The sequence below is a fragment of the Petromyzon marinus genome, chromosome 2 (genome assembly GCF_048934315.1).
Source record: "Petromyzon marinus isolate PM22_M1 ecotype Great Lakes invasive population chromosome 2, UKy_Petmar_22M1.pri1.0, whole genome shotgun sequence".
NCBI classification, from domain to species: Eukaryota; Metazoa; Chordata; class Hyperoartia; order Petromyzontiformes; family Petromyzontidae; genus Petromyzon; species Petromyzon marinus.
The window spans coordinates 14,699,439-14,724,828 of record NC_133668.1 but is presented as its reverse complement, the minus strand read 5'-3'; the positions used below and the strand labels follow the sequence as shown (position 1 = coordinate 14,724,828).

The following is a 25,390-nucleotide window of genomic DNA, read 5'->3' as shown; positions in this document are numbered from 1 at the left end:
GGAGCAGGAGAAAGAGAGAACGATGAGCACACGCGTGATAAGAATGCCAGAACACTGAGAATTCACAGTGCACGTTCGTGGAAAGCCGTCAAGGAACATGGCAGTCCAAATGTAAAGAAGGCTGATTGATTAAGGCTTGTATTTACTTAATTTGGCTTGACTATGAAATCCAATGTTGTAGTGCGTGTGGGGAAAAAAATTGCACGTGTGTTTATCAAAGATTTCAGGACTGCCGTACTGATGCCACAACTTGCGCTGATTTCCGTGAGATGCGAGAATGACTGCCAAATTTACAAGTGTATATTTACAGCATTTAATATATATAACACAAGGAACAGCTGTTTGGAAAGTCTGACCTTTTAATAATAAAAAGATACCACCTTAACATGCTATCGTGAACATAATTTTGATACAGGAGAGCCAAGGAAAGAAGGCCTGCTGTTATCGACATTCATTAGCAGAAAATATAAATTATACAGATGTTCTACTGCACGAAAAATATTGACTCTTTAAACACAAATGCACATGTGAAACAGACACATAGACCCCAAAGTGCTCGTGTAATTAAAGTGGAAACTCGGCAAAATCAAGAGCACTTTGAAACACAAGCCATAACATCAGTCAATACCAAGTGAAGATTGCAAACCCAACATGGAGTACCTTGCTCCTAGGATCTCCAAGAAGCTGCGTGTAGCAGGGTGGTTATGGGGCAAGAGATTAAACTGGATGTTATTACATGTAACCCAAAGCACCGGTTGTGCAACAGCACAGACGATCCATCTTACTTGCGAGGAGAACAGCGCGTGTTAGCGTTAGCAGGGCCAGTACAGGTAATTAATACAGGTGACACAAAGTAAATGAAGAAAGAAAAGTGAAGATAGAAGAACAGAAAAACAGAAGCGGGAAAAGGAAAGCGATTGTGAAAGGCAAGAGAAAGCAAAGAGAGCTACAGAACAGATAGAGGTTCGAAGAGATGCGTAGTTGAGTCTTACCAGTGCGTCCGCTACGGCCGCTTCTATGTCATTTCCCAGCAGCCGCCCAGAGTGGCTCAACGAAAACCGGTCTGTTAGGGGGACACCACAAGAGGCACAGCAGTGAGATCCAAGTCGTTCAACAAACCAACGGCAGAGCCACAGCCTTGTATTTATTCAGGAACCATTGACTGGTTGGCCACTGCCGCTCAACAGGAGAGTTATATTTACTGGTTAGAAATATGCCAAGAATTAATCATCAGCTGTGCTCTTTGTTTGATAAAAACGATGCCTCTCATCAGGAGTATTCATTAGGAAATGTCATTTTTCTTGTGGAATAAAATACATCAATTGCATTCTCTGTCCTCTCAGAAAGTAACAGTTTAGTGGGGTTAACCAAGACATGACAATGTGGGTGCATTTTATGTCATAACAAATCCCCAAGCTGTCAAGAACCAGGAGGAGCCAGTGTACACTTGACTTATGATATTACCAATAGGTTCCAAGGAAAGATCATCAGATTGAATACCATAAGCATAATGTAGGCAGATGCTTAACTAATACAGAACACACCACAAGCAGAGATGCACTAAATACAAATTGCCAAAATGGATCCAGTTAACCTGCCAAAAATTACAATTTTGATAAAAAAATACTTCCTTTAAATATAATACTATAAGCAACTCTTCATTAAATTAGTAATATTTGGTTAATGGTTACAGATCCAGATTTGGCAGGAAAACCACAGAGCTATTGCTCAAGAGTTTTGGCAGTGCTGTGCCTGCAGAGAAGCAGAGCAGCGACACGTGGCCATGTTAAACACATTTAAAAACACCCCATGCGCTCTGTTAAAACAGGTCACGCTGCCGGGCCATGCAGCACACACGCACCATCTCTCATCGCGCACGATTCACTGTTACACGAGGAAAATGCACAGGCCTTTCACAAAACACAACACAGGGACACAACGTGGCAGTCACTGGGCCAGACACTAGGGTTCCAAAGGCAACGGCACCTATGTTACAAACGAGTGCAACGAAAACACGATGTAGTTAAAACAAAAAGAGGGGGGGGGAAGAAACATCCATGCCCATTCAAGGACTGAAAAAAAACATCATCGCTAGAAACACATTTTAATCGGGTGGAAGAGAAAAAAAAGATCCTCCGCAGGGGGTTACGATGCGCATGCTGGCGGCACGTGTTCACCTGCGGGCACGAGTGGCTCGGAGGAGGAGAGTGCGCTGGTAGAGCGGGAGTGGTGGCGAGAGGCTGCCATACGGCACGGGGGGAGGGATGGGGTTTACACGCCCCGGCCAACATCGTCAGAACTGGGGTGCGGGACGTACAACCACCTTTGACTATTTATTTATTTGAACGATGACTACCGTCTGCTATTAAGACATTCAGTCGATCAGGATACTTAATTCAGCAAGATGGCTGCCTGCTGAGATATTAATATTTCCTTTAACATAGTATATCACTTTTTTAGACGAAAATTTGAATTTCATTGGTCACTTTTATTTTCGATACTTAAGCTTATAAGCATGGTATTATATTAGGTTTATTATGAAGTTATATTCTCTATCCATAGACCAATAACTCATAATTATTGATTATATGATTCTGCATGAGCTTTCAGATTTTTTTTCTACAGATCTTCAAGTAGATTTATTGATTGTGGTAAAGTCAAAGTCACGACATGTAGTACTACATGTTGCGACTATCGGAAGAGTATAGCTCAATCAAGAATCATTGAAGGATCTTCCAAGCATGATTTTACTTGATAATATTGTGAGCAACTGGCCGACCTTATGGGTTTTTCATCTGAAAGCAGCATGGTACACCACCTCTGTTGCGATCAACATGTACGGTAAATGAGAAATACATGAGAACAAACACAAGACAACATATAAGACATAACTAGATGACCACAGACGCAGCTTTGCTCCATTGCACGTACAGCTGGATAACAATAGCTTCCCAAGCCAAGACCTTATCAATTGACCCCACAGCACAACAGCAAGCCCAGGGACCCCAGGGTCTGAGAGGCAGAAGGAGAATTCCAGGGCTTGGGATCTTCAGCCAAAAATGAGCATGTACTGAAAAAATGTAGGCAGCCTTTGGAAATAATAGCGGGGAAAGTTTGCAAAGCAAAGCTCAATACAAATTATTAAATTAAACCGTAACAGTACAGTAAAGGTGTTCTACCTCTGAGCAAAGTGAAGTTCCACTAAAGCAATTGCAGTAGTAAGCTTGACACATTTAAAAAAAGGAATAACTGCAAAATGATCCAGCAGAAATAGAATCTAGGCATACGTGGGCATTTGCGTGCAGCATTCGCAAAGGCCACGTGCGGGAAAGCGCCGTCGGGCACGCAGCGGTCATGCTATTACTGCGTCTCACCAAGGGAAGGGAAGCCCCGCACCGGACTCGTGTCCCTGCTGTTGTCCCGGCTGCAGCCCTGACTGACGCTAGGCCGGGGGATTCTGCTGCTGCCACTCCTTGCTAGTGACGGGCGCATGAGGAGGCCGGCGGGGGGGGGGAGATAGGCCGCACGCGAGCAGGAGGAGGATGTGCGGGTGGGGCAGCAGGCACACATAAGTGGATGTCCCTAATCCTTTAGCTACTGGGATAGGTCTGTGGTGCCTTGAGTTGCAACTTGGCAAGGAAGGAAAAATCAGACTGACGGTTTTAAACAGGTGACCTGCTAATTAATCGCGAAGAATGGCATTAATAACACCTCACAACATAAATGAAGACAAATAAACAATCTCATATGTTAATGTGTACTTTTTATGTAGAATGTTACATATTATAACTGAGAAACTTCTCCCTCAATTGTCAACGATGAGTTAAAATTGACGGGAGGTTAAATTGCAGTGAGCAAATAGTAAACATATTCTTGATTCTTTCAGTAAAGTCACGTAGAAGGGAAACAATAAAATAATAAAAATATAAAATAATAAAATTATCACAACGTTTCGACTGCAACACAAGCAATCATCATCAGGTGTGAAAACCACAGCAAGAAAATTTGAAAAAAAGTGGCGGTTATTTTTAACGTTAGCACCACAGAGAGCGATTTGACAGTTTGTTCAGATGGACGAGTCCATCTATTTTGATTTAAAGCTTTCGTGACTGCAGTAATTCATATTCTTAGTTTTTTCGGTAAAGTCACGTTGAAGAGAAACAACAAAATAACAAAATATATATAAAACAATAAAAAATTATCACGACGTTTCGACCATAACTCAAACGGTCATCATCAGGTGTGTCGGTTTGCATAAATTTATTTTGAAAACGGCATATTTATTTATTTATTTATATAAAAATAACGTTTGCGTCACGCGCAACGATTGGCTGTTTGCCAGGACTAGTCCATCTATTTTTTGAAAAGAGGAGGGGGGAGACGAAATTTGTTTTTATGTATGCTGTCTGAAAGCCACTGTAAGCGTGAACAATCAATCAAGAACTGAAATGATTTATCAAATCTTTCCAATGATTGCTAAGCTAGAATCCATCTTCTCGGTTGAAATTGTCTCTGTGTTTGTATATGTGGATAGCCTCATGAACGAATCTCTCATGGAAGCCAGATGGCTTACAAAGAACCTCCGTCTTGGAAAAGTCAATGGCATGTGAGCCTACTGAATTAGAACAATGATCTGCTACGGCCGAGGTGTTGGTCCTACCGTGTTTAAGGTCTGCTTTATGTTCACGAATGCGGTCCGAGATATGGCGTTTGGTTTCTCCAATGTAACTACTACCACAGAGGCAACTTAGTTTGTAGACGCCAGGGTACTGTATGTCCGGAATCACATCTTTTACAGACGGAACCAGATCACGGATTTTATGTAATGTGTTGAATCGGACCTGGATCTTGTGTTTATTCAAGATTTTGGAGATCGTTTTTGTGATCCCTGCAATGTAGGGTAAAGTGATGGTTTTGAAAGGCTCCTCAAGAGGGTCCTTCTTCATGGTTGGAGTGATAGCTTTGTGGATTGTGTAGTCGGAGTAACCATTAGCCTTAAGAGCTTGGTGTATGTGCTTGAGTTCACTGGCTATGTGTTCCTGGTCAGATATGCATTGAGGTACCCCCCCTGGTGAGACACTGCTTAACCAATACATACTTCACTTGGAATGGAACTTTCTACAAACAAACTGAGGGCACCCCAATGGGCCATCCCCTATCTCCGGTTGTAGCCAACATTTTCATGGATAAATTTGAGACTGACGCCATCCAGATTGCCACTCTACGCCCAACCTTATGGAAGAGGTACGTGGATGACACTTTTGTCATCTGGCCACATGGCCGGCCTGTTCTAGACCAATTATTCGACCACATCAATTCCATACACCCAGCCATCAGATTTACCATGGAAGTCAAAAAAGATGGCAAGCTACTTTTTTTGGATGTCCTAATAAAAAAGAGACCTGATGGTTCAATGAGCTACTGTCTACAGGAAAGATACCCATACGGATGCTTACCTGAAACCGGATTCCCACCACCATCCATCCCAGAAGAATTCCCTCATCAAGACTCTGCACCATACAGCCCAATGCATATCCGACCAGGAACACATAGGCAGTGAACTCAAGCACGTACACCAAGCTCTTAAGGCTAATGGTTACTCCGACTACACAATCCGCAAAGCTATCACTCCAACCATGAAGAACCCTCTTGAGGAGCCTTTCAAAACCATCACTTTACCCTACATTGCGGGGATCACAAAAAAGATCTCCAAAATCTTGAATAAACACAAGATCCAGGTCCGATTCAACACATTACATAAAATCCGTGATCTGGTTCCGTCTGTAAAAGATGTGATTCCGGACATACAGTACTCTGGTGTCTACAAACTAAGTTGCCTCTGTGGTAGTAGTTACATTGGAGAAACCAAGCGACATATCTCGGACCGCATTCGTGAATACAAAGCAGACCTAAAACACGGTAGGACCAACAGCTCGGCCGTGGCAGATCATTGTTATAATTTAGTAGGCTCACATGCCATTGACTTTTCCAAGACAGAGGTTCTTTGTAAGCCATCTGGCTACCATGAGAGATTCGTTCATGAGGCTATCCACATATACAAGCACAGAGTCAATTTCAACCGAGAAGATGGATTCTATCTTAGCAATCATTGGAAAGATTTGATAAACCATTTCAGGTCTTAATTGATTGTTCACGCTTACAGTGGCTTTCAGACAGCATACATTATATATATTAAAAAATCGTCTCCCCCCTCCTCTTTTCAGAATATAGATGGACTAGTCCTAAATAAACTGCCAAATCGCTGCGTGTGGCGCTAACGTTTTTTATAAATAAATAAATGCGCCTTTAAAAATAAATTTATGCAAACCAACACACCTGAAGACGACCGTTTGTGTTATGGTCGAAACGTCGTGAGAATTTTTATTGTTTTATATATATTTTATTATTTTGTTGTTTCCCTTCAACGTGACTTTACCGAAAAGAACTAAGAATATGAATTATTGCAGTCACGAAAGCTTTAAATAAAAAATGTTTCACTTTGAGAATTAAAATTTAATTAGGACGAAGGCAAGTAGAGCATGAAACACGATGTCACCTCACGGATAACAGAAAAAAATGCCAGTGGAGTGCACACATGTGACATGCCATTTGATGTATTAAAGATTAACATAATGTAATTTTAGCCTCAACTTTGAATTGGAAAATGTGCTTGAGTGACTTGCTAAATAAAGCGAAGCGATTTCTTGCTTCATGGTGACTGCAAGGTAACGTTTTTGATATTACCTGAGTGAATAATATTGTTATCTTCTCACTTTGGGACTGACAGAGAGATGATGAGACACGGTGAAGGTCATTGTTCTTGCTACAATTTTTTGAGCCTGTGGAATTGAACATCATGATGCTCAACATCGTTGCCGTGAGTGTTGAAAGCAGTGAGGTTTCTATCCCCCCCCCCTCCAAGGACGTTTCTCAGCAAAGGTTTAAGACACTTTCACGTGTGATCCGTAAGAGGAAGATAAAGTAGAGCCATAATAAACAACACGGATGCAAAAATGAACAGAAATGAGATATATATATATTCTACAGGTGAAAACCGAAAGCTAAATCCTTAAGTCTTTTTCTATACGCCATATAAAATGAGATGGAAAGACAAATAGTGAGAGACAAGAAATACACTTTAAAAGCAGCTGTGTTGAACTACACAGCTGGAGCTTGTTTAAATAAGCACTGCTTTGCACAACTGACAACACCAATTTAAACATCCACGATTTATTCGGAAGTCAGAGGGAGGCTCGGCAGACAAAGCGGCCGTGCGTTGCGCGCACGTGTGTGCCCGAGTGCATACCCAGTGACAGACGGCTGGGGCTCGTTTCGCGGCTGCAGCCCTGGCTGCGTGGGATGCGGCTGTGCTTGGCCGGTGAAGACGTGGCGGCCGGTAGAGGGACGCGCTGCACCACGCCCGATAGACTGGAGCCCGGCGCCACACTCAGCATCTTGCCTGGGGAACCCGACCTACTGCCCGCTACGTGCGCATACAACCCCGAGCAAGCAGAAATGCACATAAACACAAACATGACTGCAACCCTCTAATAGCATAACGTAAGACAAACATTAACTCTTATATTTACACTATCAATCGTGTTGTTTGTTCCTGGCCTCGTGGTGTTTTGGACCTTTGGGCCTTTGCTCAGCAACCATGATGAAGATAAACACCCTGCGTGCAAAATTTTACACAAGAAGATTCTAACTCCACTTTACAATTTCCAAGTACTATAGGCAAGGGCCATTTGAGATTAAACATTTTAGCCGATGATCACAATCAAACCTTCGGAGGTGATTAATTCAGAGGTTTTTAATTATATAAACAAATTCAGATTTACAGATACAGTAGACTCTCGATTATCCACACGGATAACAGGGAGGATGGCCGCGATTAATTAAAAATCGTGGATAACTAAAAAAATAACCATTTTTCATGGATCTCTATACCAAAAAACACTAATATCGTTATAAATTAAGTTTCAGTTAAAAATGTTTAGTATGTTAATGAACAATAATTTGTAGTAAAGAATCGATCGATGCGCTGCCTCAGTGAAAACACTTTCCTGCTTCCGTGCAGAAGACTACACCCACCAAGTGGAAAGCTGAGCCACGCCAATCAACATCAAACTCCGCCCACTGTTGTAAAGATATGCAAGCTATGCACCATGAAGGTGATCATGTGGATTTCGGAATAACTGGAGCACATATTTGCTCGGTTTAAACACGTGACTTGTAATAAACATTTCCAAGAAAAACAATGTATAACAGTTTTTAAATCATTAATTTGGGTTTAAGGGAAAATCCATGAGTTATTAATTTACGTGAAAATCTCAGGTGCGCGGTTAATCCACAAATTGGATAAACCGCACGAGGATAATAGAGCGTCTACTGTAATTAAATAACTACCATTCTGCTGTGTGACAATAATCTTTGGTGTATAAAAATCCATAATTTGTAGAAACAATTTCTATGTTACAAATTGAGGTGAAAATAATGCGTGGCATCATCATGCTGTAAGCAAAGATCCCACTGCAACGTTGAAGAAGAATGGAAGGAGACAGCCGCCATCATCTCTCCGCAGGACATGCTGGCAAGGAATGGAGCGTCCAATAGGAATGGAAAGTGATGTGCACTGAGCGCCCCCTGTATCCAGATTTAAGTACAACTTGAACAGCCTGTGACTCACAAGAGGGTCATGATAAGCATATGACATTTTTTGAGGCAGTTGTTATTGCTTCAAGTTCTGTGGAACTCATTTTAGATTATATGGGGCGACTAAGCAAATATGATTTTGGCAGAAGGGATGACTTGTCGAGTGGGATTGTGACCAAATGTTCAAATTTCTCTTACCACCACCAGGATTGGCGGATTTGGATCCTGAGAGCGCAATCAGGTTGGGGGGCGGGGGGGGAGCATGTCAAAGGGATAGGAACATACAGTTAGCGGCAGACACTGTGCAAACACCATGCAGTCTCAGAATCACTGCGGTTTAGTGCAGACACGGTTACCACAGTTCGGACTGCTACGGCGGGGCAGGTGCCCTGCAGGGCTATGTGTTTGTTAGTTTTCTTTAAAAAACATTTCGATAAACTTTTCCAAGAGAAAAAAAAAAAAGACTTCACGTAGGTTCGCAGGCTATCACCAACAAACACATGCTTTGCAAGAAGAATTCATATAAATTCCACGGATTCGAATGTTATATTTTACACCACAAGCAGCAGGGAAAGTCAGTCAGATAAAAGGCCACCATCAGTCTGTCAGGCGTAAACGCACGCACAAACGAACGCAACAAACAGGCGGGGTGGGTCGCAGCCGAGGGGCCCGGCGGTAGGTGGAAGCCGCGTCACTCACGCTGCGATTGGGAGATCTTGGTGCGCGTGCGGCCGCGGGAGTCGGCGGGCGACGAGGCCGTGGCGCTGTGGGCGCTGTGGGCGCTGCCTGCGCTGGGGCGGCGCGAGCGCACGCGTCCTGCCGTGCGCGCCACGACGCACACAGTGAGACGCGATCAGAAAGCACAAAGAACGCTCACATGTTCAAGTGCGAAACACAGCAAAGCTGCGTCTGGTTTTTTTGTCTTCCAAAAATTTAGGGCTGCGGAAGGAAAACCGCTTAACACACTTAATAGACAAGCATCGTGATGCCACAACGCTTCGCAAAAGAATGACCGCTTCCAAAGATAAAAATGCCAAGGGAAATGGAATGCCCTTGTGGCAATTTTTTTTTTAGATATTTATATAGAATGGCAGAAAAAAGTTAAGTCTTACAAAAAATCCCTCAAAAGCAACCCCCAACAGAACCAGGCACATGGCAACCAAGCACCAACACCAACTGTTTCCAAGGGGATAGGCACGAGCAGCTGCCCATGTGCAAAGTTACCACTGGCAAGTGGTGCATACTGGCAATGGTTGTCGCCTCCATGTGGAGCAACTAAAAAAGGCTGGGGAGCCTGGCAGGCCCTCTCTGCAATGCGTGATCGATTCTCAAGGGAGTAGCTCGTGCTTAACCCTGCACTGGGGATCCATGCACAGCCTACCCTCCAGCAACTCAGCAACACCAAAGCAGCCTCCTGTTCTATCCTTACCGTACGCATAGTCAGCGTAGGCTACGTCTGGGAATAAAACAGTAACGGGCACGTCATGACGCTGACCGCATGCTGCACATCACAAACGCGGACTTAGTGGTGATTAGAGGCACACGACGTGTGGTCAACCTTCCACAAAAAACACAGATGTACATCAATACATATCAAAGCCAAAATAATATTTTGCATCAAAATTGTGCCTCTAAATGTGGCAACACCTTTAAAACGATAGGTTTGCCCAAAAAGATGTCAACAGTATAAACCAACCTGGTTCCCCCCCTCCCCCCGCCACCAAATTTCCCAAAACAACCATGAAAATGACATGGTAATGCTGGCATGCAATATTGAGAGGATAAGAGAACGAATAAATGGCAATAGAGACACAATGGATGGAAATGGTTGACTATACTTCATAAAAAGCAAGGGCCACAAACATTACATGACCAATACAGCACCAGGGCAAAGAACAACTATTCATTTACAGCTTACCCCCAGGATTGTCTGGTGTGCCGTTTGCTATGGGAGCAGGCAAAGGGCAAGGAGATGGTGTTAATTTACAGACCAGAGAGCAGGGAGCCAGCCAATCTGAGTTGGGCTACTAGAATTCTTAAGAAAGTAATCTCTCATTTTGTCAGGGATACTGGAAATGTAAAGAAAGTATTCTATTCTATGGGTCTTTCGGTAAAGCCACGTAGATAGAAAAATAATAAAAATATCACGACGTTTCAATCGCAACACAAGCAATCGTCATCAGGTGAGAAACGTCGTGATATTTTTTATTCTTTTTCTATCTACGTGGCTTTACCGAAAGACCCATAGAATATGTATTCCTGCAGTCACGAAAGCTTCAAGTCAAGAAAGTATTCTCTCATTTTGTAAACATTAATGTATGAGAGTTCAATACCTTGTGATCTTTAGTGTTAATGGTGAGAAATAAAGCCTGTTTTAGTGCATGCGGTGGAAATGCTCTCCATGAAAAAAATTTGTTTACAAATATTTCAGAATCAAAATTAAATCATTTACACAATAAGTGTTGTTCAAAAAGTTATCAGAGGGTTTATAATTTTGTTTATTGGATTAACCAGGCACTGCTGCTGGCCTCTGGACTCAGTCCAGGGCAAGGACTTCCACCCCAGCAGCAGATAACGAATAGACACTAATACAAACTTGGCGTCACTCCGTGAAAGCTGCGAATAAGTCACCAACAGCGCAGTGTGATCGCTACTTTGAACAGGCTTCAGGGGGCTTCAAGTGTCGCCCCCTCCTTTTTCCTCTAAACTTCCCGATTGCAAAGCTGTCCGCCAGGTTCACACAACAAAACGAATTCAGCAGTGTGCCTGTAAGGGCTTTTGCGAGATGTACCGAGTGAGGCGTAGGATCCCGGTGGTAGGGCGGCTGCCGCACCAAATCTGGGCTGTGCGGCGCTGCGGGAGGCCAGGCCGGGCGGCGCGGCCGAGGAGGAGGGGGGAGTGGCGCGTGACTTTGCGCTGGCGGCCGCGTTGACGTCGATGTCGCTGCGGGAGCGAGTCAGTGAGGCAGTAGCCGGGACCCCCGTCAAAGACTTGGAGGAGCCAGACACTGTACACACAGCGAGCGTGGCTACGCCACATCACAGAACGTTAATCACGCACTACTGCAGACTGCAGTACCACGCACAGCAGCAGCAAGTGCAGGAAAGGTAGACTCGTTAAGTATCCACAGAACTTGCTGGCAATTTTGAATGTATCAAATGGTGGTCACTGCTGTGCATATGAAAGCAGTGTTGTTGCTTTTAACAAGCTGTGTTAATGGATCCAAGAAATGTAACCCAATGTAATTAAAAAGGGGTGAAGCAAAGGCATGGGGGGTGGAGCGGTGGTGCAGTGGATAGTACTCCACTGCATATTCACTTGAGTTCACAGCTCCCTAACCTGAATGATAAAGTATGACCAAAAAATCCTCAAAACCAACAAGGCACGGGGAGACCTTTATCCAGCACTGAAATGGCAAAGGGCTGTAAAATATATTTTATAATGGCCATCCTCATGAAAACATTGGCTTGACACAAGAAATGGACAGGTGGTTTCACTTTATAACACTTTTTCCTAGAGCCTTAAAAATGTTTCTAATACACATTGAACCTGACTCTTCAGAAATATAAATCTACATATAAAACTACATCCTCATGATTATAAAAAAATGCTTCCTTCAGTCATATGTAAAACATTCAAAAGTCAGTGTGTGACACATTACCTCTGCCTGTAGCGTTTGCCGAGGGGCTGCTCAATGGGCGTTTGGCAGATGCTGGCCTACTGCAAGACAATCACATTTTGACATTTACAAGCAGGAATCATTGATTTTTTTTTACACACATTTAACACCACCATCAATATTTTGCAATACTCTGCACTGCATTCCAGGGGTCGCCCAACTCCACGAACAAGCAGAAGGCATTAACTACCGGTTTACTTTGTGAACACTCTGCTGTAGTACCACGTCAGTGCTGTGGGATGCCAACTAAGTGGCATGCAGGTGCGTGCTCAAGGACCGGCACACTCGCATGTGAGACCCATGACAGAGAGTGCGTACAGATTGCACACGTGTGGCATGGCCGGCTGGATGTGTTTACTTGAGGCTCTCCTGGGAAGAGGAGGTGGAGTGGTCTGAGCGTGGCAGAGAGCCCACGCTGGAGGAGCCTCGAAGCTGGCTCTGAAGGGCTTTCTGGTAACTGGGCTCCAGAGCTGCGAACAGGGCCTCTGCCTCGGCCGGGAAATTGCCTCGCAAGCCCCAGTATGCTCTGCGGGAGTTATGGGATGGAGAAAAGAGAGAGAAAAATAAATGTAACCATGGGTGGAGATAACAAGGGAGGGGAGGAGGCAAGGAAGGAAGGGAGATGTCAGCAATGAACACACGTGCGTTTAAGATAAACACGCTATATGGCTGACGATGACAATTTGTAGACTTTTTCTCAAGTAAGAAATGCAATATAATATAATTAAATATACTTTTTAGTAAAATGAATGTAATAAATGCACAATGACTTTATTTATTTGCCATTAAAATGGAATAAGGTAAACGTTTATACCACAATCCAATGTTGATTTGCAGGGAATACAGTAATGCACTCACTTTCTTGCTTCCATACGAGCATCTGAGTCCGCATCGTGGATTCCCTTCTTGATCGTGTCCACTAACAAGCCGATATGTCTGTAAAAAACACCGAGCACGTTAAGGCGTCAAAAGCACCATCCACAAATCATTTACTTAATGGCAGTGTAATCAGCGAATAAGTAGTTCGTGCCAAGTGAATATGGGGTAGGATTCCTACGTTAACTTCTGCATTTTATCCGAGCTAGGCAAATATTATCAGCCACTGGTTTTACAATGTCTTGTTGTAAGTGATATCAATAGAAGCACCTACGTAGTGGTTAAACACCAACAGATGCTATGCAATGGCCATTTTCACACAACATAAAGAACTTGTGTGGACTTAGGAAAAATAAATAACTGGGATCACTGGCAGTATAAATTGTTTAGGTTCTACTGTAGAACCACTAATAAAGAACAAAATAAATAAGTAGACAAAACGTCTCCTTCACATATCTGCCCCTCCACATATTTTGTACACATGCCATCAGCCACGACGCCTCCTGTGAGTGCATAACTTCAGCAGCATTGGTTAAATATAAGCAAACTCTGGACCAGTTTTAACAGTGTCATCAGCAGAGCCAGATTCGACTGAATCAAAGCGGTCATGTTTAACACGCCACTGTTAAGATACCTCACATTATTTTGACACTACAACCAATGTAATGCATACATATCATTAGGCCTCGGCAAGGTAAGGTAAAAGGTAAAAACAAGCCTACCTATATCCTACCCTTTACCTTACCCCTTTGCATGTCGACCCCTTTACCCTTTAACCCGGTAAAAAGGGTAAATTACCTTACCTTGCCGAGGCCTACATATCATAGATGTAAAAGACTATCCTACCACTACCTTCTTCCTGGGGAAATTCAAAATGAAAAGATTAAACCAGTGTAAAATAACTTTCAGGAGATATTTATTCTTTATATTATAGAGTATGTGTTTTAACCAGAATAAAGTATAACAGATATGACAATGAAGAAAGTATTAATTACGAACGGTTTTCACGTTACTGTTAATATAGCGGGGCATGTGCCACCCAGCCTGTGTCAATGCTTACTTCTCCAAGGTGTTCTGCTGCCACTCGTGTAACATCAAATCCAAGAACTCGAAGCAGCGTCTACAGACACACAAAGAGAAACACTCATTTAACCTCATAGACTATAAGGCCAGTAATTGGCTGTTCATGAGCACCCATTAAAGCTGCATGGCACAGGAGGGACGAGTATGGGAGGAAGTATGACTAGCCACGGTGCCGATGTTCACACACTGCATTGAGTACTAATTAACGGTCGAGTCAAGTTAGGAGGGGTCCAAGCGAAGTTCGGATATTAATTACTACTAGTGTGTGCATGGCTACTAATTAAATAGTGATCATCAGCAATATAGCAAAGTGGATGAACCATGACCCTATGACTCTCCACACACCCAGACTTATTGACTGCCACTTGAAGAGGCACAGAAAAACTCAGTGTAAAGTACTGCAGCAAATGGTTAACTGCTACTGCTCCTAGTGACTGATGCGAGCTCTGCAGTTGTAGGTGCAGCTCTGTCATATAGATGATAAACTCTCTATAGTCTTTATACCTCTACAGTTGCAAAGAACATACCTTCGTACTGCAACAGATTTCGACGTGCAGTTGTTTGTAAGGAGTGGAATTAGACGCGGCGCATGTGTATTCTGCAAAGGAAAACAAGTTCTTAAAAAAGCATCAAATCACAAGACTGGTGACTCTGCAAGCGAGGTGTAGCATTCGGGTTTGTACAGCCTGCACAGCTGTGAATCCATAACCACCTCCGATTAGCTTGGTTTGCTAAAGTTCAACATACATACAAAACACCAACAGCTTTTCACACGGCATAATTTGCTCCAGCTACAGCTCACGTAATACACGACCAATTGCAATGCAAACATAAAAAACTAATATTTTTACAACACATTCCATCCAGGAGCAAGCAAGCCATTAAAAGACACAGTGAGCTCCAGGTGTGTGCATCCGATGGAACCAGCACATCCAGATACGTGGCACTTGCTCGCCAAACGACAGAACGGAGCATACTAAAACATGTAGTAATGCCACCCATGCAGCACCAACGCTCAATCGCTCACCCGGATGATGATGCGGATGGCGACTACTCCGGATGTGGCCATGATCTTGGCACTGTTGGCAACCAGGTTTAAGAGTGTAGGAAGGGTGCTTTCTGCCGTATGGTCAAACTTGTTCTTCAGCACCAAGGCCAGATGGCTAAATTGGGGTAACGGAGACACAGTGTCAGCAATCGTCACTGTGCCTAGGACTATTGTCAGAGCAAGAGCTTTTGTCTGAGCGGTACTCACTCGACAGGGTGATCGCAGGAGTCACAGCACCTACCTAAGCGTGATGCAGGCCTCCCGCACAACCTGGGACCGCAAATCCTTGGCTGACAGCTTCAAGGCGGCGTCCAGTAGACGGAGGTGCTGAAAGAAGCAGTCGTATTCCGTGGCACCGGCAATCACCAGTGATCGCAGCTTCTTGAGCTGTATTAAACACACACAATGAATATTGACAAAAAGGATGTGAAGGACTGGTTTGTTCGTGGTCAAACTTTACACAGGTCTGGTGTGTGCAGGATCAAGCCCCAATTGCTTTTGTCTAAAGTCCCCGATGCAATTTTCAGTAAGGAGCAGATTATATTAAGATACATAAGGAAACGCAGTCACAAAAACAAAAAGAAATGCATGCTACAAAAAGAGGTATAGATAGTTTTCTATGACAAATCTTGTAAAAACGTAGGAAGCCATTTACTTAATAAATACATTTCCATTGTGTTCTTGATTCACAACTCACAGCGGTGACACGCTGCTCCCAATCATGCTTGTCATCTGCCAAGACCTCCCGGACCTTGGCTAGGCTTTCCTCTAGGTCTCGGGTCGAGAAAATCTGAAAAAAAGAAACAACAGCCCCGGGTGAATTACCATTATGGCGAGTGGCATATCTGTTACCGCATCTGGCAAAGGCAAAACACCTCAACAATGTTGATTAGCTCTTTCTCATAAACAGTTGGCAAACAAGAACCGTCTGCAGGAATGACAAGAGCTCATTAATTAGTGGTGGCTGGGGGGTAAACTCTGACCTGCGCAGGAGTGACATCCTCGATGCATCGAGTAAAATCTTCCTCGTCCACAGCGCCGGCTCCGGCTGTGGCTTTTGGAGGGAAAAAAAAAGACAACATTAATTAGATGTTAATTGGTATAACACTGCAGACATCAACAAACCTTTGTGAGCAGTGCAGCAAATTACATTAGCAGCAGCATTTGTCAATGCAAAGAGAAAATAATCACCAAGCACTAATGTCCCTGTCATTTGAATGCAAATTTCACACCAAGAGAACATTTTCCTGGTTATTAATATTCAAGCACATGCAGCTGAGAAAGGCTGAAGATAATGAGATAGAAAACCTAGATTAATCTGCATGAGTGGCATTCCATGGCAATGTGTGCAATTCCAGGAAAATAATGCATCAAGTATTATCGTCATTGTAAAATATTGTTTTTTTTATCGAGTGGAAAGCCGGCATATGATGTACACGCGCACAAGCATTTTATGTACAAGTTAAAAAAATATCTTAATAATATACCCAGTGTACCAAATAAAGGATTACATGAAGCTGTGTGAAAGCAACCATGCAAGTCATTATAATGAGGCAACCCTCTCACGAATGAAATGGCCCTGAGGGATGACCTTTCTCTTTCCTCCAGTGACCCGATCTGGCAGCCCATGCCCTCACACAGGTCACGCGCATGTGTGTGGCTGTTCACCAGGTGGGTGGACCACCAAGGGCAGGCGCTTGGCGAGGTGCGAAGTGAAGAGTTGTCCTAAGTATCAACTTGAAGCCAACGCAAATTTTTCTCCAGGCATAGTTTTAGGTCATGGAGAAGATACGGTGCACAGGAGTAACGTTTATGCACCGTTCCCCAGAGAAAGCGGGCACCAATCAACTGCCTTCCAACTCATCAACAAACCATTAAGAGCACTGTAATAATTTAATTGACATTGTACAGCATTCATTAGCCTTATAATCCTACGCCAATTTACGTCCAGGACTTAATTTCTTGAGGACGAGAGCAATCGACGACTCAGTCCGTAGAATCGAGTGAGGAGGCGCAACCCTAATGCGAGGAGCGGCAGGGCCACACGCGGTGCTGCAGGCCCCCGTAGGTGTGAGTGAGGCAGGCACCTACCAGCAGAGGTGGGCCGGACCACAGCGGTGGGCAGCGTGGGTCGCCGGGACGGGGCCGCGCTGGCACTGGCGCCGGCCGTGTTTGTTGGGACCCTCTTCGCCGTGGGCACACGGAATGAGGTCTGCGCCTGGGCCGAGCTCGGCTTGTTGCCATCGAGGCAGTCGTCCTCTTCAAATCCCTTCTCTGCACGCGCGCACGAATGTACCAAGGCTTCGTTCACTGGCAATGAACACGCTGGCTCTACCTCCAGTGTATGCTGCCAAAGCTCAGTTTAGTTCAACGTTTTAAATATAGGACATTAAAACTGCCATCGCCGTACGGTGTCGATATAAAATGACCTTTTGTTTTGTAACAGGATAAGGTACGTCGTTTGCTTATTTATACCTACACAATGCTTACTGTTACATGTTATCACAGTTATTTGTAACCGCAGGTTAAAGGCAACCAGTGAACAATTAAAATATTTAATCAAAATATGTAAATCAACCCATATTTTCATAAACATTATAAAAAAAACGACATACCAACACTGAGGTCCATCATACAGTATCACTGTATTACAAACACAAGTCAAGCTACAGTTTATCAAACCAGAAAAATGCACTTAAAAGACCATGACGAATTTCAGACACAAATTTAATGTCCAGTAAATGTTTGAGAGAACACACTTGGATTCATCCACAACGAATTGAAAGCCCAAGTGTATACACAGGCAGCAATGTCACATCATTCACACATAATACAAAGCTGCAAAGAAATTAACACAATGAAAAGGAAACTGCATCCAAAGACTTAAGTCAGTGAATTTTGATATGATCAAAGACATGTCCTTGGATTAATTCAATATGTGTTGCTCAGCGGTTAATACTTAATTGAAGGGAAGGTAACTGTACACCCCTATTGAACTGATAATCAATGAAAGTCACATTGGAAAGTGCTGGTTATCAGAATTGTTTCCCTATTAAAGCTACGTTAAAGACATGTAAAATAAAACATATTCTTCATTAAATATTTTTTTATGATATGCATTTGAACATCAGGATAGTTAAGTGCTGGCATCAGGGCGTGTGCATGTGCCATTACGCTAAAATAATACAGCTGCTACGGCAACGCTGCTTTTCCAGGCCTGCAGGTAAAAGGCAGCGGGCATGTCATCAACACACTGCATTCAGTCTCAGGAGCATAGCGGTCACTCACTGCCGCTCGCTTTCAAGCCCTGAAATTAACGCTCCATGCAGAAAGCGTGAGCCATCACCAGATAGCATCGAAGATGTCAAAAAAATTTACACTTCACAGTTATAACCCGGTGCATTAACACCGCCCACAAAAAAACACTTGACGTCGCGATGAACGTGCACCCAGCGCGTGCGGTCCAAACTCACGGAAGCAGAGCCTTTCGCAGATGGACCTTCGCATTTTTCATGCAGACGCCCACGGCCCGGCTGCTGCTCATGCCTCACTCAAAGCGTCGATGGCGCCCAACGACCGTCTCTCGCTATGAGCGAGCAATTTTGCACTCAACACAAGCGTGCACTCACTCGTCCATTGTTTGGCTTACAGTGACCCCCCCTGACACGGACGGCGGGGATGCGTACTGCACACGCGTACGCGCACGGCTGACCAACGCAGCTCTTTTTTTTCCTGCCGAAGAGGAATTCATCCCCGCGTTGCCGAGGCAACTGCGAACCCTGCTGCTCGCCCTGAAATTGGTTGCTTTCTCGCCTCGAGCCGATGATGTCATCCGCTTGGGGTGCGCGTCAGGCCTTTGCTATTCAAGGCCGACAAAGCTATTATCATCTTAGCCATCGAATACGTCTCCCCATGCCTCGACCCAAATGACAATAAAGCTGCCACGAACCGAGGATGGCATGCACTCGGGGAACTTTGGACCAGCCAGGGTAATCCAATTGCTCATTTCAATAAAAGCAATCAGCGGCAATTAGGGTTCTTAAGAATCTCAAGTGACTGTAGTTCCAGACTCACTCTCATGATGAGAAAATGCAATGGTGATGCTCTATTAGCACTTTAATGTCCAAGACTACATAAACATATAAAGGATGAGCACTGTTTAATTTACCAAATGTAATTTCTCTATCAGTTACAGTTTAAGAGATAAAACGATTTCATATGATCAAGATCAGGTGCAGCAATTTATAAAATAAATTCAGTATGACCAAAATGTTATAATGAATTCACGTCCTGAAACAAGCTCCATTATGCACACTATAATGCTAAACCACACACAATATCTTTAATTAGAGGTTGCCTGGCCAAGAAAGAACTTCCAAGAGCTGAGCTCATTAATGGGCCTGATTGAGAGTGACGTAATTTAATTACTGCTAGGCACAGTTCTCTGCAGCCCTTAAAAATACGACAATCAATCCCTTGTGCTTCATAGTTAGAAAGAGGCGGAATAATTCATGCCGAACCCATCACACACCACACCACACGGTTTCACTCGTCGGACAACACCGATGTCGCAAGATGAAATGTCACGCTGTAATTGTCGAGAGGCTGCTGCCTGAGATTTCCATTTATCTCGACGCAAGAATACACATAGTAATGCTGCCCACACCTGCGTCGCGGGCCATAGTGTGGCATTTTCAAAATAAAATATTAAATTTCAGAGATGCATAATATGCACTATTGCCCAATGATCGGTGGCACAACTGCCAATCACCGTTTCCATAAGCGCAGAGCACTGTTGCATTATCCAAATGCCCTGAGCAATAAGGCTTTTATATGACTGCACGACAATTTCTACCACCATCACCTTCATTAGCTATTTACAAAATTAATCAAATAACTTGATGAAGTCATATGAACAGGACAACACATTTGTCAATACAACATTCGCTTTTGTCTGCACATTTCAACAATTGCACCTGTGCTTCTTATTGTTTCCCTTCTACGTGACTTTACCGAAAGAACCAAGAATATGAATCCCTGCAGTCACGAAAGCTTTAAATCAAAATGTGATTAAGTCAGTTATGTAAAGTATACTCATAAAATAAACGAATGGTTTTAATACTATCAACTGAAATAAATTAGTGCTGCACTATAATGCTCTATTATAAGTCATTTTACAAATGTAATATATGGCATCAGCAACCTTTCATACCTATTATGAACAGGACAACACATTTGTCAATACAACATTCGTTTTTGTCTGCACATTTCAACAATTGCACCTGTGCTTCTTAATCACATTCGACTGCAACTGATCTACATTAAATAAATCCACGCATCCTTGGTTGGCCTGTGCACAGCATCCGACACGGTTCTCCTTTTGGTCTCATCACTCGGCAGGCCACGGGTAAACTTTTGTCCTCGTGCCACTGATAGGCTGTCTTTAATAGTTAAGTCCACGTAAAAAAATTACTGTGGTCAAAAGCTTAATATTTTGCTTTCTAAATGTGTAAGCATGCCTCTCAAGTGGGTTGGAAAAAGACTGCCAATCAACCTAAACGGTGATCTTATTAAAAAAAACGTTTTGGTTTTTAAACTTAGTCTTACACAATATATATTTAACCTAAACACAATTGCCAGCACTTGGCAGGTGTTGGTAAAGACTACGAGCACAGTGGTATCAACTAAACGAATCAAGTTTAAAATAGCACATAGGAACACATTCATGCTTGAGTACGCGCCATGTATAGCAGAGCAGGAAAGCCACATACCTTGTTCTGCTCGAGAGCAACCCTTACTGCTGGGCTCAAGCTTTGCAAACTGCGAAGGCTACGAATGCTGACCCACTTCTGATTCCCAGTAAAACCCAAGGTCAGTAGATAATATACAGCGACGTACACAAGCGAGTGGCAACCCCTGACCAGGAGAAACCATGTCTGAACCAGCCTGGCCTGGCAAGGCCAGAGCCAGCACTCACCACACGACACACACACACACACTTGTTTACTGGAAAATATATTCAAGGGCAAATAACAAAGAACCATCAACGGATTTCTGAGTCTAGATACACCCTGCTTAATGCGCACAAGGCCCTGCTAGAACAAAATTTGCTGCTGACTACATTTGCGACAGGGTATAACTGGTCAAAATTCTCAGTCACAACGGTCTCAACATTAACGACGAGCTTAGACAAAACCACTCAAAATACCAGTGAGTCCAAGCCAGATGGACCGTGACGTTGTTAGAAATGAGATATTTCAACTGAAGGAAAAGGGTTGCTTAGTCTCTGAGGCCAATTGTGTACGAGATAACTGCTAAGAGACAAGGATGTTATTTTAATGCTGGTTTCCCTATTTCCAGTTAAGGGGATTTCTCTAATGTCTTGGAAAGCGTACAGCACAAACTCCCCAGCACTTGTACTAAGATTATTCAAAGTGGGTCATCATGTTTTTAAAAGATAACAGAGACCAAATGTAGCGGAAGCAAAGTGTGTTTAAATCCTCGCATCAAACTTGCATCAAGACCTCGTGGGTTGATGCCTTATCATTGTAAACATACCAAATGAGCGACATTTTTACTCGCGTTCAACATCAATTACATGCCCCGCATGCAAAATTCAGATCTTTAACTGCATGCAGATTCTGCAGTTTCATATTCACACTCGATAATGGACTTAGAAGACACTTGCCATTGATCTGAGCATCAGATGGTACGATGTTTATGGTGCACTTTACCGAGCATTAGGACATCTGTTTGTGGAAAGTGACCACTCCCAGGAGACGCAATGAAGTCATCACCCATCTGTCCCAAGTATCACTTACCCGACATATCTGAGAATGCAACCCCTGCGACCTCCCCACACCGATCATGATCTGCTCACTCACCTCTCCAGAGAAAAGTGCCCATTGGATCCCTAGAAATTAGTACATGTGCCAAATACATGAAAATGCAATTACCTTGTCTGCATCTGCCACTGAATAGTAGCTATAGCTTGAAATAAAGCCCATTCTGAGTTCTTTAAAAATATAATTGGCTAAGCTTTAAAGAATAAAACTTCAAGCACTTGTGCTCCAGCATCATGGTCCATATTTGCCTATTTTGAAAAATCACCAGCAAGTTACTAATTTGAGATTACACAGTAGCATCACACCCTCCTGTGATACTACTACACTCTGCCTTATTTTATTTTATACCTACGTGACTTTACCGAAAGAACCAAAGAGTATACACTCTGCCTGTGAATCACAGTACCTATGTGAAAGCCTTACACTATAAAGAGCCTCACATTACAAGAATGGTAAAAATACAAAATGTACACGATTTATTGACGTACTCAACAATGACAAAACATAGTTTAAACCTGTAGCAATGATGTACAAATACAGTGAGGGAAAAAAAGTATTTGATCCCCTGCTGATTTTGTACGTTTGCCCACTGACAAAAAAATGATCAGTCTATAGTTTTAATGGTAGGTTTATTTGCACAGTGAGAGACAGAATAACAACAAAAAAATCAAGAAAAACGCATGTCAAAAATGTTATAAATTGATTTGCATTTTAATGAGGGAAATAAGTATTTGACCCCTTCTCAATCAGAAAGATTTCTGGCTCCCAGGTGTGTTTTATACAGGTAACGAGTTAATCTCAGCTTGTGACCTGTATACACCTGTCCACAGAAGCAATCAATCAGATTCCAAACTCTCCACCATGGCCAAGACCAAAGAGCTCTCCAAGGATGTCAGGGACAAGATTGTAGACCTACAAGGCTGGAATGGGCTACAAGACCATTGCCAAGCAGCTTGGTGAGAAGGTGACAACAGTTGGTGCGATTATTCGCAAATGGAAGAAACACAAGAACTGTCAATCTCCCTCGGCCTGGGGCTCCATGCAAGATCTCACCTCGTGGAGTTGCAATGATCATGAGAACGGTGAGGAATCAGCCCAGAACTACACGGGAGGACCTTGTCAATGATCTCAAGGCAGCTGGGACCATAGTCACCAAGAAAACAATTGGTAACACACTACGCTGTGAAGGACTGAAATCCTGCAGCGCCCGCAAGGTCCCCCTGCTCAAGAAAGCACATATACATGCCCATTTGAAGTTTGCCAATGAACATCTGAATGATTCAGAGGACAACTCGGTGAAAGTGTTGTGGTCAGATGAGACCAAAATGGAGCTCTTTGGCATCAACTCAACTCGTCGTGTTTGGAGGAGAAGGAATGCTGCCTATGACCCCAAGAACACCATCCCCACCGTCAAACATGGAGGTGTAAACATTATGCTTTGGGGGTGTTTTTCTGCTAAGGAGACAGGACAACTTCACCGCATCAAAGGGACGATGGACGGGGCCATGTATCGTCAAATCTTGGGCGAGACCTCCTTCCCTCAGCCAGGGCATTGAAAATGGGTCGTGGATGGGTATTCCAGCATGACAATGACCCAAAACACACGGTCAAGGCAACAAAGGAGTGGCTCAAGAAGAAGCACATTAAGGTCCTGGAGTGGCCTAGCCAGTCTCCAGACCTTAATCCCATAGAAATTTGTGGAGGGAGCTGAAGGTTCGAGTTGCCAAACGTCAGCCTCGAAACCTTAATGACTTGGAGAAGATCTGCAAAGAGGAGTGGGACAAAATCCCTCCTGAGATGTGTGCAAACCTGGTGGCCAACTACAAGAAACGTCTGACCTCTGTGATTGCCAATAAGGGTTTTGCCACCAAGTACTAAGTTATGTTTTGCAGAGGGGTAAAATACTTATTTCCCTCATTAGAATGCAAATCAATTTATAACATTTCTGACATGCGTTTTTTCTGGATTTTGTTGTTGTTATTCTGTCTCTCACTGTTCAAATAAACCTACAATCAAAATTATAGACCGATCATTTCTTTGTCAGTGGGCAAACGTACAAAATCAGCAGGGGATCAAATACTTTTTTTCCCTCACTGTACATCAATAATGCTCCCCTTTATTAATAGGAATACGTTTTGGGAAAATATTTTGGAACTAGGCCTGATTGGGCATTGAAATACAGTGGATTCACGTGACTATCATCCTTGGCATCAGCCATTCTTCATGAAGGAGTATTAGCTCATGGAGGAATGCGACGGATTAGACCTGAACTGGACTGGAATCGATTGTGACGACAAACGGAGGGTTCGAAGACAACTTATATTTCCGTAAAGGCACTGAAAAGCCCGTAATGAACTGATATGTCCAGCATCAACAAAGAGGGTTTTTTTTCCTCCTACCTACATTTTCATTCAAGTCATGTTTACATAACGATTGTACTCCAGTGTTTATATAACCACTATGTAGTACATCTAATGTGGAATGCGACCAAATGTTACAGCTAAAGCTCAAAGTAAAGACAATGACAGTCAACTTAGCTTAAAAATGTAAAATTTACTTTACAAAAGGTTTAACTTAAATTTACTTTCATTGTTTATGTAAAATATGTTTATTTAAGTGAAAAATTCGAAGTATAACAACGAAAAAGACAAGCATACATTGATCATTCCGTGTTTAAATGCCATAAGAGAAGATTAAAAAGACAGTGATTTGCTGGTCAGTGGTATAAATTACATATGGTGGGAATAAGTATATCCATAAAACAATGACTGCTGACTTGTCCATGAAGTGGTACTCATTTTACATCAACCCTGGAGGGATGATGGGCTGAGTCAATTTCCAACCAGGATTTTAATTAGCATATTTCTGATTGCGAGCTGCTCGCTTACCTGCTGAATCCCCTGGCCGAATGCAAAGATATTCAATATCATACAAAACAGCACAAAACCATTCTGTATTAAATCCATTTAGAATGGTATGATTCTGAATGGAATTCAATCAACTACATGGAATAGACCAAACTAACTTGTAGCACGTCTGCTGAAGGCACAAGAAGCACACACGGAAAAAAACGGGGTGATGGAAATGCATCACTGCGCCTGGGGCATACTGCTCTTAGGATAGAGTGGGCGACGCTACGGCAGGCTTGGCTTCTCTTAGTGATGCCAGCGTCAAGTGCGGCCAGCCGTCATGTCCCCGCCACAG

At 43.2% G+C, this 25,390-nt stretch overlaps 1 protein-coding gene across 37 annotated transcripts in view; it reads right to left on the bottom strand.

Annotated features, from left to right (window-relative positions):
* The window catches only part of LOC116946623 (CLIP-associating protein 1-B), an 86,615-nt gene that overhangs the window by 34,952 nt on the left and 26,273 nt on the right, over positions 1 to 25,390 (bottom strand). For 6 of the 37 annotated variants that reach the window (XM_076070297.1, XM_076070333.1, XM_076070326.1 and 3 more), the window contains 19 exons: positions 17,433 to 17,615; positions 16,325 to 16,395; positions 16,039 to 16,131; positions 15,583 to 15,728; positions 15,321 to 15,456; positions 14,821 to 14,891; positions 14,271 to 14,330; positions 13,193 to 13,270; positions 12,693 to 12,860; positions 12,317 to 12,375; positions 11,447 to 11,683; positions 10,574 to 10,600; positions 9,355 to 9,471; positions 8,854 to 8,880; positions 7,307 to 7,483; positions 3,375 to 3,476; positions 2,178 to 2,240; positions 993 to 1,063; positions 661 to 684 (listed from right to left, as the gene is read on the bottom strand). In XM_076070297.1, the coding sequence (XP_075926412.1) occupies positions 661 to 684; positions 993 to 1,063; positions 2,178 to 2,240; positions 3,375 to 3,476; positions 7,307 to 7,483; positions 8,854 to 8,880; positions 9,355 to 9,471; positions 10,574 to 10,600; positions 11,447 to 11,683; positions 12,317 to 12,375; positions 12,693 to 12,860; positions 13,193 to 13,270; positions 14,271 to 14,330; positions 14,821 to 14,891; positions 15,321 to 15,456; positions 15,583 to 15,728; positions 16,039 to 16,131; positions 16,325 to 16,395; positions 17,433 to 17,615 (1,910 nt within the window). Of the gene's footprint in view, positions 1 to 660; positions 685 to 992; positions 1,064 to 2,177; positions 2,241 to 3,374; positions 3,477 to 7,306; positions 7,484 to 8,853; positions 8,881 to 9,354; positions 9,472 to 10,573; positions 10,601 to 11,446; positions 11,684 to 12,316; positions 12,376 to 12,692; positions 12,861 to 13,192; positions 13,271 to 14,270; positions 14,331 to 14,820; positions 14,892 to 15,320; positions 15,457 to 15,582; positions 15,729 to 16,038; positions 16,132 to 16,324; positions 16,396 to 17,432; positions 17,616 to 18,814; positions 23,285 to 25,390 lie in introns of those variants that run through there. The other 31 variants (XM_076070307.1, XM_076070411.1, XM_076070308.1 and 28 more) reach the window with 25 other exon arrangements.